This window comes from Marmota marmota, unplaced genomic scaffold (assembly GCF_001458135.2).
Source record: "Marmota marmota marmota unplaced genomic scaffold, marMar, whole genome shotgun sequence".
NCBI lineage: Eukaryota > Metazoa > Chordata > Mammalia > Rodentia > Sciuridae > Marmota > Marmota marmota.
In genome coordinates, this window is record NW_025999900.1 from 53,901,823 (window position 1) to 53,918,082 (window position 16,260).

At 44.9% G+C, this 16,260-nt stretch overlaps 1 protein-coding gene across 1 annotated transcript in view; it reads right to left on the bottom strand.

Moving 5' to 3' along the window:
- Nucleotides 1-16,260, bottom strand: part of Kcnk10 (potassium two pore domain channel subfamily K member 10) — a 125,795-nt gene that overhangs the window by 71,400 nt on the left and 38,135 nt on the right. Inside the window, exon 2 of the mRNA XM_048799525.1 lies at nucleotides 3,662-4,002. Coding sequence (XP_048655482.1) covers nucleotides 3,662-4,002 — 341 coding nt within the window. The remainder of the gene's footprint in view (nucleotides 1-3,661; nucleotides 4,003-16,260) is intronic.

The window sequence follows — 16,260 nt, forward strand, 5'->3', positions numbered from 1 at the left end:
CTCACCTGCAAAAGACCCCTATCTCTCACCCTATACAAAAGTCAACTCAAGATGGATCAGATACCTAAATATAAAAGACCAGAAACTCTGATACTACTGGAAGAAAACACTTCAAGATATTGTTATAGGCAATGATTTTCTGGATAGAACTCCATTAGCTCAGGAAATCAAAGTAAGAATTAACCAAAAAAAAAGGGATTACATCAAATTAAGAAGCTTCTGCACAGCAAAGGAAACAATCAACAGAGTAAAGAGTCAACCAACAGAATGGGAGAAAATATCTGCCAATTATTTATCTGACAGAGGATTAATGTTTAATAACTCAAAAAAACTTAAGAAAAAACAGTAATCCAATTTTAAAATGGGCTAATTATCTGAATAAACACTTCTCAAAAGAAAAGATACAAACAGCCAACACATATATGAGAAAATGCTCAATATCATTAGCCATCAGGGAAATGCAAATCAAAACTATAATGAGATACCATCTCAATCCAGTTAGAATAGTTATTATAAAAAAAAAATGCTGGCAAGAATGTGGAGGAAAAGGGACTATTCTATACTGTTGGTGAGAATGTAAATTACTATAGCCATTATGGAAATCAGGATGGAGGTTCCTCAAAAAACTAAAAACAGATCTACCATATGATCCATCTATTCCATTCTGAGCACAGATCCAATGGAATTGAAATCATCATACCAAAGACATCCCTGTATCCCCACATAGTACTTACTTACTATTCACAATAGCTAAATACAGAATTAAAATAGAAGCCAGTCAACAGATGAATGGATATAGAAAATGTGATATATCATATATGTGATATCATGTATACTCATATATATGTGTATATGTATACATATCATATATGTATATACCTACATACATATATATCACATGTCAGTATCATATATATACTTAATCACATACATATATCTGTGATATAGATATATGTATATATATATATATGTGATAAACATAAATATATGTATACATGTATAGACATACATGTATACATATACATTGCATGTATTATATATGTGTATGTGTATATATAATACATGCAATAGAGCATTGTTTAGCCATAAAGAAGAATAATACCCTGTCACTTGTGGCACAATGCATGGAACTAGAGGAAATTATGTTAAGTGAAATAAACCAGATACAGAAAGACAAGCGCCACATATTCTCTCATTATGTGGAAATTGAAAAATTCAACTCAAAAGCAGAATAGTGGAGACTAGAAAGGGAGAGATGGGGTAAGGAGGTCAGATATGATTCATGTGTGCCATATGCATGTATGGAACTATCATACTGAACCCCATTGGTGTGCACAGTTAATACATGTTAATAAAGTTTTAATCTTTCTGAGAGTATAACCATGTCTGCATGATTTGAATTATGGTAGATTTTTTTTTTAAACTGGGACAAGGGGCTAGGGTTATGGCTCAGTGGTAGAACACTTGCCTAGCATGTATGAGGCACTGGGTTCGATTCTCAGCACCACATATAAATAAATAAACAAAATAAAGGTCCATCAACAACTAAAATATACATAAAAATAGTAAAAAAGACTGGAACAAGCCAGGCACGGTGGCACACGCCTGTGCCTTAGTGGCAGCACCATAATTAGTACATCCACACTCCCCCCACCACAACTATCCTTTGCTCTGGCACTGAGCTCTTTCAGAAAGGACGGGGTCAAGGAACAGGTAACAAATAATTACTGAAATAATCAGTAAATGCATGAATAAGCTCAGTGACATCACTAATGTTAGATATATATTCTGATACCTCACACCAAAAGCATTTATCTAATGGGCAGCAATAAAACACAAAGCAATGTACAGTTATGAAATCCTATTTATACCTGGGGTGGAAGGATTTATAGTTCTGTTTATTAAAGAGGCAAGTCAGATTATCAAGACTAATTTAAGCCAGGCACAGTGATGCATGTCTGTAAACCCAGCTACTAGGGAGGCTAAGGCAAGAGGATCGAAAGTTCAAAGCCAGCCTCAGCAATTTAGCAAGTCCCTAAATAACTTAGTGAGACCCTGTCTCAGAATAAAATATCAAAAGGGCTGGGGATGTGACTCAGTGGTTAAGTGCCCCTGGGTTCAATCCCTGGTACCAAAAAAGAAAAATCAAATTTAAAAGAATATGAATATGATTATGAAGGTGCCGAGCCATAAGTAGCATACAAATTCCCCTGCCTCATCAGGGTCATTTGAAATAAATGAATAAATCATGAGTCAGCCCAGACATGTTGATCCTACAAAATGCTGGGCTGTAGAATTTTTTTTATACCTTTATTTTATTTATTTGTTTGTTTACTTACTTACTTATTTATTTAATGTGGTGCTGAGGATCAAACCCAGTGCCTCACCCATGCTAGACAAGCACTCTATCTACCTGAGCCACAGTCCCAGCCCAGCCATCAGAATTTAATGTGTGTGACTCCCAGACTCATAAAGCATTGTGGAAACTTGGGCTGGGGTTGTGGCTCAGCGGTAGAGCGCTCCCCTAGCACTGGCGGGACCCTGGTTCGATTCTCACCACCACATAAAAATAAAGGCATTGTGTGGTGTCCATCTACAAAAAAAAAAAAAAAAATTCTCTCTCTCTCTCTCTCTCTCTCTCTCTCTCTCTCTCTCTCTCTCTTTAAAAAAAAAAAATGTGGAAGCTGTCTTTTCCATCTCCCTGCCTTCCAAACCTTAGAAGCCCCAGAAGGATGAGACTGTCCCCTGCTTCCATGAAAGTCACTGCCTTCCACCACTCCCTCTCTCGACGGTTCAGGAGGGCGTCTAAAAGAGGACATTGGGCAGCTGACCTTCACCTCCAAGGCTCTCGCCCTGCATGGAGCTCTCAGCCAGACTTTCCAAACTCTCAGGCCTCCCAGACTCCTCAAGCCTCCTGCTCCAATCCTCCTCAGCTTACCACCCTGGGTGACCCTCAGCCCTTCGCCTCCACAGCCCACCCTGCCAAGCCCACCCCGCCCTTATGGGTGTCCTCTTGCTTCTTCAGGTTCCACCCCAAGTTCTTTGCCTTCAGGTTCTCGGGATCTCTTCTCACTAATACCCAGGGTCTGTAGAGGCCTTAGCACCTGACACCTCAAATATGTCCAAAAGCAGCAAGATTGATGTTACTGTTACTGTGATCATTATCATTTCCTCGCCCAGAAACCACTGAAATGACTCTCAAGCCTACAACAGCTCCCTCACCCACACACCTGGAGGCCTTGGATAGGTTAATGCAGCCCTGCTTATTTAAAATTCTCCTTTCTTTGGCTTCTAGGGCACCGTCTTATCCCAGCATTTCTCAGAGTTCAGATCCACGACAATTCATCACCACCTATGGGTGGACTCGAACTGGAACATCCAAAGCCCTTTCTCCTGCTGCTGCATCTGGCCACCAGATCCAAAGCCAGGTGACATAGGGCACAGCCTGCTCCCACATCAGGGCCCTTGCACTCGTGGTCCCTCTTGCCGCACATTGTCACAGGTGTCACTCTCTGGTGTCAAATGTTGCCCATCCAGAGAGGACTTCCCTGACCACCAGGAGCATGGCCACCCAAGCAAAACTCAGTGACGGACCAAGACAAAATCAACACTGCCATCCCTCCCCACGGGTCGCTCCATGCTTGGATTGCGCCCTGCTTACCTGGATCAACGTCTCCAGCTCCTGGGGACTCACGCAGATGTGATCCCGCAGGAATTCCGCCTTCTCCAGGGCGATGGTGTTCTTCTGGCTGCTCTCAAAGGGCTGCTCCAGTGCCCGGAAGACGAGACCTCCCGTGACGAGGTAGACCACCACGACCACAAAGATCGCAACCACGGTTTTCCACTTCATGACGGTCTGCAGGCCCCCCTGGGAGGCGCCTTCCATTCTGGCTACCACCGTGGCGCGGGAGGAAATGGAGAGGCGAGGAGCCGGGTGGGGTTGGTGCCCGTTAGTGGTGCTCTTGGGCTGACACACCGGCGGGGCTGCTGCAGGAACGGCCACTGAGGGTGGGGTGAGGGGGAAAGAGAGTGTTGTTTATGATCACAAAGCACAAAACTTGTCAGCAACAAAGCCCAGATGTCCTCCTTAAGCCAGCTCTCAAATGTGAGGATTAAAAACTGGTTCACCGAGGCTGCAGGTAGGGAATTTGATCCCTTGCTAGGTACCCATTTTGAGTTCTTACAAAGGACCACCAGGAGTCCTAATTTTGAAGACAAAAAAAAATTATTAATTGAATTTTGAAATGCTTATATTTTTCTGCAAGCATCCAAATTAGAAAACCACTTCCCTGTTATTTATGATTCATCTCCTCCCCTAGCTTCCTTGTTTAAACAATGTGTAAGAAACGCCAAAAAATAAACATCTTTGAAAAACAGGCATAGCATTCAACTGGAGAAAATTAAACAGGAGAGGGATACCCAGCTAGTCTATCCAAGTACAAATACAGAGAGGAGATGAACATCGATGACTAATAAAAGACTCTCTCGTCACCCAAGTAGAGTGATCTTGCTGGATGCAAAGGGAGTCAAAAATCAGACACAGAAAGGAAGGTTTGGGTTTCTGAAGACCGATAGTAATGAAGATAAAGAAAAAGACAGGGGGTCAGAATGAGGGGTGCAAACAAAGTCAATGATTTATGTTAATTAGCGAAGCTTTGTGACAAAAATCATAAGAATAAAATCAATCCCAAATGTATTTCCTAAAAGAAAATGAAATGGCTTACTTAGATGTAACTGTCCCTGATCTGTTAGTAATAGGATTTGGCTTCTATTGTCTTCCAATAAGAAGTCACTGAAAAGGAAATTTTCCCTGGTTTTCAGAACACAAGGAATTCTCTAAGGTCCCTGGTTCTCTGTGATGGCAATTTCATTACCTTGGAAATAAATAAGTTAAGCTGGTGGCTCTTCTGCAACAACAGAGAGTTCAAGGTAGTGTCCCCCACATAGTGCTGCTGTGCATTGCGGAAATCTTGTACAGCAGTGACCCATCCTGGCACTTCCATTCAGTCATCCTTTATTATTCTAATTGTTATCATGGCCTCTGTGGTGGTGCTACCTGGCTGTTAGGTAAACAAGGTATTAGGAGATGGCAAACCTAAGTGAGGCCAATGATCCACTCCAGCGGGGCTGAACTGCCCAATCTCTGCACTGGGGAAGTCAAGGTGAATCAAAGAGCCGGAATCTCACTCCTAGTTCAAAATATCAATGATCCTACCAACACCTGGCTGTCGGCATGGCCGCTTGAAAAATCTAAATCTGCCTCTCATCCTAGACCCTCAAATTCAGTTTTTCTCTTTGGAAACTAAGCTGAACATCGATCTTTTACTGTATATGATTCTTTACAATAGAATCATTCAATGCTAAATTATCCTGGGGTTTAACATGAATGCAAAATTCTCTAGGATCTCAGATTGAACTATGTATAAATTAGAATCGCCACCACTCTGTGGCAACCGGAAGGATAGCCTCCAAGGTACCCCCAGGCAATCCCCAGAACTCGTGATTGTCACTTTACATGGCAACAGACACTCTGCAGATGTGGGTAAATTAAAGATTTTGAGATGAGGAGATTATGGTAGATTAAGGTGAGCCCAATATAATCACAAGAAGATCACAAAGAAGGAGACGTGAAGGAAGAAACAGATATGGGAGTGATGTGACCACAAACCAAGGGATGTGGTCCCTCTTAACGAAAACCCAAGGAAAAGATTCTCCCCTAGCACCTCCATAAAGAATCAGCCTTACACCTTGCCCAGTAAAACTGATTTTGAACTTTTTTTGACTTCCAGAACCATATTATTATTGATTAGTGCCGTTTGAGGCCCTGAAGTTTGTGGCAATTTGTTACAGCAGCCACAGGAAACTAACACACCCTCTACTAGATTAGGTCCCCCTGCCTAGAGCTCACTGCACTATGTTACTGATGGAGTCTGGTCACTTTTCCAGAAAACTCATTATACTGAACGTTCCATGAAGACAGGCACTGTGTCCACCCGTCACCTCTGAATCCCCAGTGTTCTGCATGATACCTGGCACACAGTGGGCAGCCAATCAATGATGACTGACTAAGTGAAGGAAGGAATATTAGCATAGCTGAACCACACATACAATGCCAATGAGAAGTGTCAGATAGAAAGCAACTTGACGGTCCAGCGGCACTGAACAGCAGGTCCTCAAACACAGCAGTGCTCTGTTCACACCACCACCCCTCTTCAGAGGTTCTCACAGTCAGGAGCCTCCTCCCCACCCTCCTCGATGCTGGCCTCCTCCGGGAAGTCCTCCTGGACACTTCCTGGCAGATTCAGCCTGAGCGTCTCCCCCACTAGCCTATCAACCTCTTTGAGTCAGAAAGCTCATCTTTTAATCACCGATCTCCACTTCTTGGCACAGTGCCTGGCCAAGCCAATGTTAAACAGCAAATGTTTATTTTCTGTTGTTATTGATGTTGATTACTCCTTCAGACTACATGCCGCCCAGAATTGCCACTACCCTCAATGGGAAGCATTTATATGATACTGATTGAATGGAAATAAGTCACAGTTCCCCCCAGCTTTGGGGTGGTGACAGTCCACTTAGGGAACACACCCTACAGTACCAGGTAACTAAAATTGGGATAAAGTCTTATCAGGTGACCAAGGATGGCCTGACCATAGAGGCTAGTTGGAGCTGAGTCCCCTTCACTGATCTCCATCACTGATCTCCGGAGCTTCTAGCATCCCCGAGGCTGGGCAGAATTGGGCATGAGAAAGGTCTTTTTAGGCCAGTTCCTGGTGCCTGCTTGCTAGGAGAATGTCCCTAGGAGAGAGTTTGGACAGAATCCAGCAACTCCTTAGTTTCCAAAGCACTGGAGCAAAAACTAGAACTTCAATCCCAAACCTCTCAGTGACTGGCTGCCCTTGAAATGGTCACTGGGCTCCTCTGTTTGCTTATCTGTGCGATGTGAGTAATAGATGCGGTTTTCTTGTTGTTTTTGACCTGAGGGTTGTCACGAACAGCAAATAAGCTGCTGGGTTTACTGACCGGAGCATATTTGTAGAAGTCAGGAGTACTGGCAGGGACCTGAGGACACTGCAAAACCTTTTGTGCATTTGACCAAAGATGAAGTTAGCCTCTTTAGCATATATGAGTGCACTTTTTGAGGGCTGGAAAGGAATTTGGACAAACTCCTTAAATTGGAAAAACTTTAAAAACTTCCAAAGGGTGTTTGAATCAGTCCATTTCTTCTCTTCAGGAACCATAGTTGTTCTCCCACTAACAAAATTGTCCTGTGATCTGGGATGAGCCTCTGGAGGTCTCTGTGCCTGGTGCAATTGAAGAAGCAAAATTAGACAGATGACGCTGATGGTGGTGATGGTTGCTAAGGTGGCAGGAGCCCCTACCACACAGTGAGCACTTACCTGTGCCTGTCACTCTGATAAATGCTTTGCTGATATAGCTGGCTTTGGACCTCACCATGAAGGATTATCACACTGTGTGCATCCGGGTCCTCCCAGAAGCAGATGTTGAGAAGGGATTATACGTGCATGGGTTTTAATAGGGGAAATGTCTATGTGAGAGAAAATGAGAGGGAGTCAGCAAGGCCACAAGGGTCATCAGACACTGTGTCAGGCTGCCCCTGAGTGAAGAAAGGGGACGAGAGAGGAATTTAAGTGTCCTGCATCACCTGCACTCTAAGGAAGGTTCAGAAATGTTATCAAGGAGCCTTGAGCCACGAGCCCTGGGTCTCCCAGGACATCCTTCTTGTAATTCAGCTTGTGGGGCCCATAGGAAATAACCTACCATGCAAAGCCAGCAATGGATTTATCCTGTCCCCCTTTCGGGTGTAGTACTGGGGACTGAACCAAGGAGTGCTCTACCACTGAGCTTTTTTAATTATTTTAATTTGAAACAGAATCTCACTAAGTTTCAGAGGCTGTCCTAAACTTGTGATCCTCCTGCCTCATCCTCCCCTGTTGCTGGGATTACAGGCATGTGCCACCACACCTAGTTCCAACAATGGATTTCACAGCAGCAGCGGTGGCTCTAGGTCACTGACACTCCTTCTAATGGAATCCTGCAGGCACCTGCTCACTGTCACCATCCAGCCCCACTGCACAGGTACAGAAACTGAGACCCAGGCAGGTTAAATAGCTAAGCCAAGGTCAATACCCAGAAAGTAGTGGAACCAGGATTAAAATTGGAATACTCTGACTTCAAAGTCCGTTCTCCTGTGTGTCATTAGGAACAGGACAGTAGGAAGCAAAGCAACTTCAGGGGGAAGGGCATTTGTTTCAGACTGGCATTATAGCATTTCCTAGTCTATGAGGTTAACTACTTCGTTTCCTAGTGGTGATAGAGCTCTTTTCCATAGAACATATCAATAATGGGTGCATCATAAAAAGTAATAGCCTAGAATACCTCACAGTTCCAACAGAAAAATATTTGGCAGAAAAATGACTGCAGAGAGTTGACAAGAAAGGCAATATTGGGGCTGAGGATGTAGCTCAGTGGTAGAGTGAGGCCCTGGGTTCCATCCCCAGAACTGCAAAACAAGGAATGTTGGAAGGCAATGCTCTTCAGTTATTGGTCATTTTTAAATGTTTCCTCACACATATTAGTACATTTCCATTTTACCTAAATATGGGTGGGTATTGAGGTAGCCATGGAAATCAGCTTTTTCATAGTTCAACCAATTCTTAGTAATTCTATATTCTTCAGGTTTTCCCATGCTCCCTAGACTCCACTGCATCATTAGTTCATGTATTCAATCAGCAAACCTTTGAGTTTGCCTGTCACCGTGTTTGGCACTGGGGGGTTGTAAATGAGTGACACATCCCTGCCTTCAGAGTTAGTGGGAGAATTGACAAAGCTCTTAATGCAGGAACCCGTTCTTTTCACACAACCATGGGTGGAAGGCAGGGACCATTATCTGCCCTGCTTCATGGGTAAAGAAATTGAGACCTTGAATCACTTTTCAGAAGTCAGTGAGCGAGCGGTGGCATGCCTGAATCTGTCTTCAGACACCTAACCCTGAGCTGCCCTAAACAGATGGCATCCAAAGGATTCAGGGTCTCCTGGAAACCTGAAATGCAACCACCTCAGAGGTGCCACTGTCACACAGCAACATGACTTTGCCTATTGACCCAGGAAAAGTACAACTGTGACTGCAGATGCAGGGGCAGGAGGCAGGGAGCACCGCCTGTCACCTCCTACCCAACCCCAGCTCTGGAATCCTTCCAAAGCCACCTGCATTGATGTGTCTCAGCGCTTTCCAACAGCCCCACTTTAAGGCTTGCCTAGAGTTCGCAGTAGGCTTCCCCAGGCTGGTGGGGAAGAGGGAGTCAGGAAGAGGGCAGGAGAGATGACAGCACACAGCCCCACCTCAGAGGGGACCACAGATGCCTGCAGCTGTCACCATAGCAGTTAGAGCAGAGTGTTTGTCTGCTGAGTCCAGATACCCCAACAGCCAAATCCCACTGTTCCTATCCCCCTGTGGCACACACCCCCACACCGTGCCTTCAATGACCAAGTTAGTCCCTGCAAGAAAGGCAGCAAGTCTTAGCTCCACAAACTAAATGAGCAAGCCCTGTTCCCCAAGGCCACAGGAAGGAAGGCTGTCCCCGGGGGCTGGGCATTGCTCTCTCCTCCCAGCCCTCTTGGAAATTTTGCTTCTGGATGGAAGAAACCAAGATACCGTAGGATGACTGGGACCCTCCAGGACTGAGTGAAAGGCTCCAGGCTGAACGGGAGGACAAGAAAGCTAAGAACAGCTGCTCCTGTCTCCCATCTGTCCTTCCACCTCTCCATGGTGAGACCTTCCACTTCTCTCACCTGAATCACTGCAACAGCCTCCGGTCCTGGGCCCCCTAAATCCATGCTGCACATCCCAGCCACCTGGAGCTCTCTGGGGTGAATCTGATCGCTGGCCAGTGCCTAAGATCCTGAAGGCACCAACGATTCAGGATAAAGGTCAGGCTCCGTGGCTTGCTCCAAGAGTCTCCCTTCCAGGACCTGGCACCGGCCTATCTCCCCAGACTCACCCGCTGACACACCCCCACAAGCAACCTTTGCCCCAATCAAACCCTGTGGCACCCAGGCTACAAATGCTGAGCCACTAACAAAGCTGGCCTCTGGGCTGTTCTGGAGAAACAGCTCTATTCCCAGATCCCTTTCTCCTCCTGACTCTCTCATTTTAGCCAAGTCTCCTCATTCTTTGAAACTCACCTCACGGTCACCACCTCCAAGAAGTCCCCCATGGCTGCCCCTCTCCAGGATGATCATATGTCCTTTTTCTCTGCCTCATGATGGAGCTTAGTGGAGTACCTACAAGTAGGAGGCTCCTCATGACAGTCTGGTCCATGGTTGACTTGGTCCATTTATCCCTTGATACATTTGTCTCAGGTCAACATTTATGATATCAAGTTCACACACTTGACCCAAAGAAAATGTGGCTGGCTGCAGCTCATCTATCATATAGAGTCAGCCCCAGGACTGCTGTGTTTTTTCCAGAGACAGATATCCAGAGTCAAGGTGTTCAACTTCTCAGAAAATGTACAGTCCAAGGAGAGCTCTTCAAGGTATGTACAAATGCTAGAGAGGACCCAGACACTCAGATGTGGGCTTTCTTCTTCTCTTCATAAAGGGATAGAAGGTTTTCTTTTATTTATAGGTGCAAAATACTTGTTAGATTTAAAAAAATCCATTGAGTGTTCCAAATCATGAATGGTGAGTCACCTCTATGCTACCAGACAGGGAAAATTTCCCTGCTGTCTGCCTTTCTTGAGTCCCTCTGACCAGGGCCAAACTGTGTCACCTTAGATTTGAGAACCTCAGAGATTAAAGGGCTTTTCTTGCCCTGTCCCATCACTGGAAAGTCCAACATGAGGAAAATATAAAGGACCTGGGTTCATTTGGGACTCAAGGCACCAGCAACTTCCATATCAGGACTAGTAAGCAAATGGTTTCTTTTGATCTTCTCCTGACACAAGAAGAGAGTCTTGTATTTGTAAATCAAGGGCATGGTGCAAAGTCAGGATCCCTCTCCACCAGCAGATGGAGCCCAGAGAATGACGCTCTTAGGGAGTTGTAGAGTTTCAGGAGTCCTCCAATTCACCCCAACCACAGGTTTAAGCTCCATTGTGACCCCATTCTTCCCAGGAACCATTAGGGAGAGCAGAGAGCAGAAGTCCCCTCTCTGGCTTTACCTTCCCGTCCTCTTGGAAAGGTACAGAAGGAGCAGCACTAGTGGGAAGATGCATACGATGAGGAATTGTTGCTCAGGTCTAGTTCTAAGCCCGTACTTGGTCAATGTGAGCGATCCACATCATCAGGAGGCAGGGACCACTATGAGATCCTCACAACAAATGCTACCAGTGAGCAAATGCCATGCTGGACAGAGACCCGGGGTATAGACAGACATGAATAAGGAGCGGCTGACTCTACCACAAAGAAGATCAGAAAAAGGCTTCCCAGACAGGGAGCCCGTGATATAGCAGATGAGGGTTCCGTGCCTGTCAGATGGCACAGGGAGGAGGGCAGACCTTCCAAAGAGTCCACAGGTAAGACCCAGGCGTCAGGGAGCCTGGGGAGTTTGTCAGCCTTATTAATGAGTGTGGGAACCCATTAAGGCCAACACAGAGAGAAGAGCCTGGGATCAGATTTGGGTTTGGAAAACTGACTCCAGCCACAGTACAGAAGCCAACTAGCAAAGTGAGAGGCCATCAGAAGGGAGTGTAGCCAGGAATTTACTGGAGGAGATGATGAGGGCCTCGATGGGGGTAATCACAAGGGGTACTAAGGAAGAAAAATCTACAGATCCCATGATGGATGGAGAGAAAGACGTGTTAAAGAGGGAGGGTCTGGGCTGACTCCCCTTACCTCCTCCCATCCTTCCTTCCCCTAATCCTCTTCTTCTACCCTAATGGTAGCTAACAGACCCAGCTCTCTCCCCTTCTGTCTCCTCCTGGAGCTGCCAGGAGGTCCCACCCTCTCTGTTATCCCTCCTCTCTGCTCAGAGTCCACATCCAGGCTGCTAAAGAAATTGAGCAGCCTTGGGGATTGCTGTCACCTTAAACCCACGGTTTCCTTCTTCAACTGGTCCTCAGTGCTCCAGAGTAGTCCTACCCTATTTTCCTGTCCCCATCTCCAGAGATGGCTGTCAGGATAAATGTCACGAAGACATTAAGGTGGGACTCACTACAAACAAACCTGAAATCACATCTAGAATTCCTATTCTACGTGATAGACATTTACTTTCCCAAAGGGCTTTCCGTAGAAAGCATTTAAACACCACACTCTGTGTGCATCTGAAACAGGCTTTGGTTTATGTTTGCACGTTTTTAAGAATAAGTTGTTTATATAGAATGAGGTGTGCCTTCCCTGTTGCCCTCCTCCTTGGGCCACAGAGACAGAGGCTCAAGAGCCCCGGCACATTCTGCTTCGCAAGCAGACTCTCAGCCACCTCTGTTTGCCAACAAAGCTGCTCAGTGCTCCTGGCTCATTTCACAGTTGCTACAACCTCCTACCCTCCCCCCCAAAAAAAAATCAAATGGAAAAAAAAATTAGATGGTTCTTCCTTTACTGAGCCTACCAAGTCTCAAAAATAAACAAGATCCGTCAAAGGGAGAAGACAGTTTGTACAAAATACCCTACAAAACAGCTCTGCATTTCAGCATCGCCCTCTGGGTAATTTCCTCTAAAGTGGCTCCTCTAAATGCACATCAGTGCTGCTGACATCAGCAAGATTTCCATGATTTACTGCAAATGCAGCTATCAGAAGTTGGGAGTGAGCGGGCTGGAGGAAGAGAGCAACCTAAAAGGGGAAAAGAATACCCCGTGAGGCTGGGGAGACAGTGACGTAGGGAATGTACAAATCCATTCATTTGAAGGCTGAAAAGTGTTTTGAAATATTAACCATCTTCAAGGAGTCAACAGAGTTGCTGAAATTTTGGAGAAGTGGACTCCCTTCAATAAAATGGATAGCTGGATAGCCAGCAACACCTAGGTTGGGGGTTAAAATGGGATTGAATGAACAGTCAGCTCTGCCTGGGAAATTGCAGGGCTGAATCAGGCTCCAGGGCAATTTTCAGCTCCAAAAAGCTGCTAACCAGCACCTCATTCCACTCTCAAAATGTTCGTCCTTACTAGCAATTCCTCCTGTTAGGAAACTCCTGGAGATGCCCTTTAAAAGTTTCACCCTTTCATCTCTTTCTGAACCCTCCACAATCCCAATCCTAGTGTACTGTGTGTACTAAGTGCTCCATTAAAGTTCAAGAAAGGAATTTGACAGATGTTTGCCAAGTACCTATTGTGCTTCAGGAACCAGGGGATACAAAAGTGATGAGCAGACCCTGCTCTCCAGGAGCCAGTCAATGAAAATGAAATGGAAGAATTGGGTGTGGGGGACAAGGGACCAGACTGTCCCCTGCCTTCCAAGGTATGCAGAAAAGGCTCTGTACACTTGATCTAGAAAAGTCATCCAGCAACTTCAGAGGGCAAACACATCCCCATGTGGACCACAGGGAGGTTTGCCAAGCTCCTATGCTGGGCCTTAAGCTGCTCCTCAAGTAGCAGTTCATAAAGCAAGCAAGGGCAGGAGTTTGCTCCAGTGACATTGTCAAGGACTCAATTCTTCTTCTCTATGACTGAGGGTTCCTGCTCATAGACCCTGAGACCCAAATCTCCTACCCAGGCAAAATCTTTATGTAACAGGTAAGTCACAAGCAGCTGCTGTAAACATATTTCTCTTCCAAGCACTCCGCAGTTATAAGGACCACAGGACCATGTTTGAAAATCTAAGACAAATTAGATTTTGAATACTGGCCCATCGCAGAGTTCCATATATCAGTGGGCAATGGAAGAACCATCTCCGGCTTGCCATGTAAATGCAGTTAACTGTTGATGGATAATCCTTGTAAATAGCAAAGGTTGGGGGAAACCACAAGAGGGAAAAAAAAAAAAAAACATTTTCATAGATAGTAAAATCTAAACTTTGGGTTCTCAGGTTTCAGCCAAGGAGCAGAGTCTTCCCAGAAAATCCTAGCTGATATTTAATTCATCGTACGCTTTCAATTCAACCCATACTTAATCTCCTTGAGGTTGCCTCTGAAGAGGTCATTTGAAATCGTCTTGTGGTTCCAATTCCTCCATCTCATAGAAAGGAGGAGAGAGAAAGGCATGGAAATTGGTATGAACAATTAAAACAGCAAACGAGCTACTCAGCCTGGCTGTGGTGGACTTTGTGGTCATTTCCAAGAGTTCCCTACTATTTAAAGATGATTAATGGCCCCCAGGAAGCCAGTTGTGCTTAAGCTGCCATAAATGAGAGGCACTGAACTTAGCAAAGCCATTTGCACCACGGGCACGTGGAGTAAATACTTGATTCCACACATGCGGAAGTGCCTCGCCTCCCAACTCATTGAGAACATCCACATGAGGCCCACTCCACACTTCTCTAAGTTGGGCCACAGCTACGAGGGTAGTTTATTTCTTCTTTCCAATCAGAGATCAATATTCCCTGGGTTTTTTTTTTTTACCCAGTACACAAGCAGTTTCTATCAAATTAGTATTTGACACAGATCGACTATGTGCTCAGTGCTATGAGGTGCACTAAGAATTCAATGGAAATATTAACTACATCACCAGAAACACCTTCCCAAAAGACTGGCTTCCCTCAATCGCCCTGGTGGCTAATCCTAGAAGTAGACCACGTGATAGCTTCTAGATGAAAGAGTTCAGTTAAGGTAGAGTTTCCCAATCTGTATGTGTGTGTTAAAATGCACAGAACATAAAATTCACTGCTCTAACCTGTTTAAAGTGAACAATTCGACGTATGCCGTCAGATATGGCCAGCAAAGATACAGGAGCCCCAGTTAAATTTGAACTTCAGAAAAACAACAACATCTTTTAAAGTATAAGCATTTCCCCAACATTACATGGGGCATACTTAATCCTTAAAAACCTTTTTTTAATGAAAATCAAATTTATTGAGGATCTAGTATTTTATCTACCAGACCTAAGTTAGGGAGAGGAAAAAAAAAACACAACCGTCAAACAGCCAAAAAGTGAAGTACTAAACTGGGTGACGAGGTTTGAATGTGTCCCCCAAGGTTTATGTGTTGGAAACCTAATTCCCAACCCAACAATGTTGAGAAGTGGGGTCCATAAGAGGTGATCTGAGGTCAAGGGTTTAGTTCAATGGTGGAGGATGTGCTTGGCATGAATGAAGCCCTGGGTTCCACCCCAGCACCAAGAAACAAAAGGTACATGGGCCACAAGAGCTCTGCCCTGGAGGGTAGATTAACGTCACTATCATAGGAGTTGGCTTCTTGCAAGAGTGGGTTTATTATAAAAGTCAGTTTGGCCTAACTCACACATTTTAATTAAAGAAATATTATCAGACAACTGTTGTAATTGATAAGTTCAAGGTACCATTATTAAGTAAATAAATTCCTCCAGAGTGAATGTGTCCCTTCCACTAATTAATGAAGCAGCAACATAAACCAGTTTAATTTTATTAGTAAATGATACACTGCTGCACATGCTAATTCTCTTATTCACCCTTATGTCTATTTTGTGTATACGCATGAGTTGGCTAAAATGTACCGACAATCTCTTATCAGTCCCAAGATAAGCTATATATACTTGGTCTCTGACTGACTCATTCTCTCTCTCTCTTTCTCCCTTCCTCTCTCTCACCAGATGCCAGCAACTTGATCTTGGATTTGCCAGCCCCAAAAACTTTGGAAAATAAATTCTTTTCTTTATAAATTATCCAGTCTGTGGTATTCTGTTACAGCATCAGAAAATAGACTAGACCCTGGGTGATACTAATCCCAAACATATATAAAATAACAAGGCTTCCACTCCTGTCACTCCACCAAACTGCTCTCCTCTGGATCTCCATGACCTTCACATTGCCAAGCCAAAGGGCCACCACCATTGTGGCCGCATGTGAATTGTTTGTCTACAGCATTCCTCACACCATCTCAAAATGCTCCCCACTCTCAGCCTCTGTGTCTTCACGCTCTAGATTTCCCTCCATCCTCTCTGGTTTGGCCTTTTTGGATCCACTCTGCAAATGATTCTCCTCCCTCCCAAACACTGGGTTTCCATTAATTGATTCCTGGACTCCTTTGGCTCTACACTCTCTCTCCCTGGGTAATTTCTTTGAGGGCCATGATTATAAAATGTATACCACCTGAGGAGGGATAGATTAGGGACCCATCCCACGCCTCGCCTCACCTCAATCAGCAGAGCTGATGTGAGCCTAAGAACCTCCCT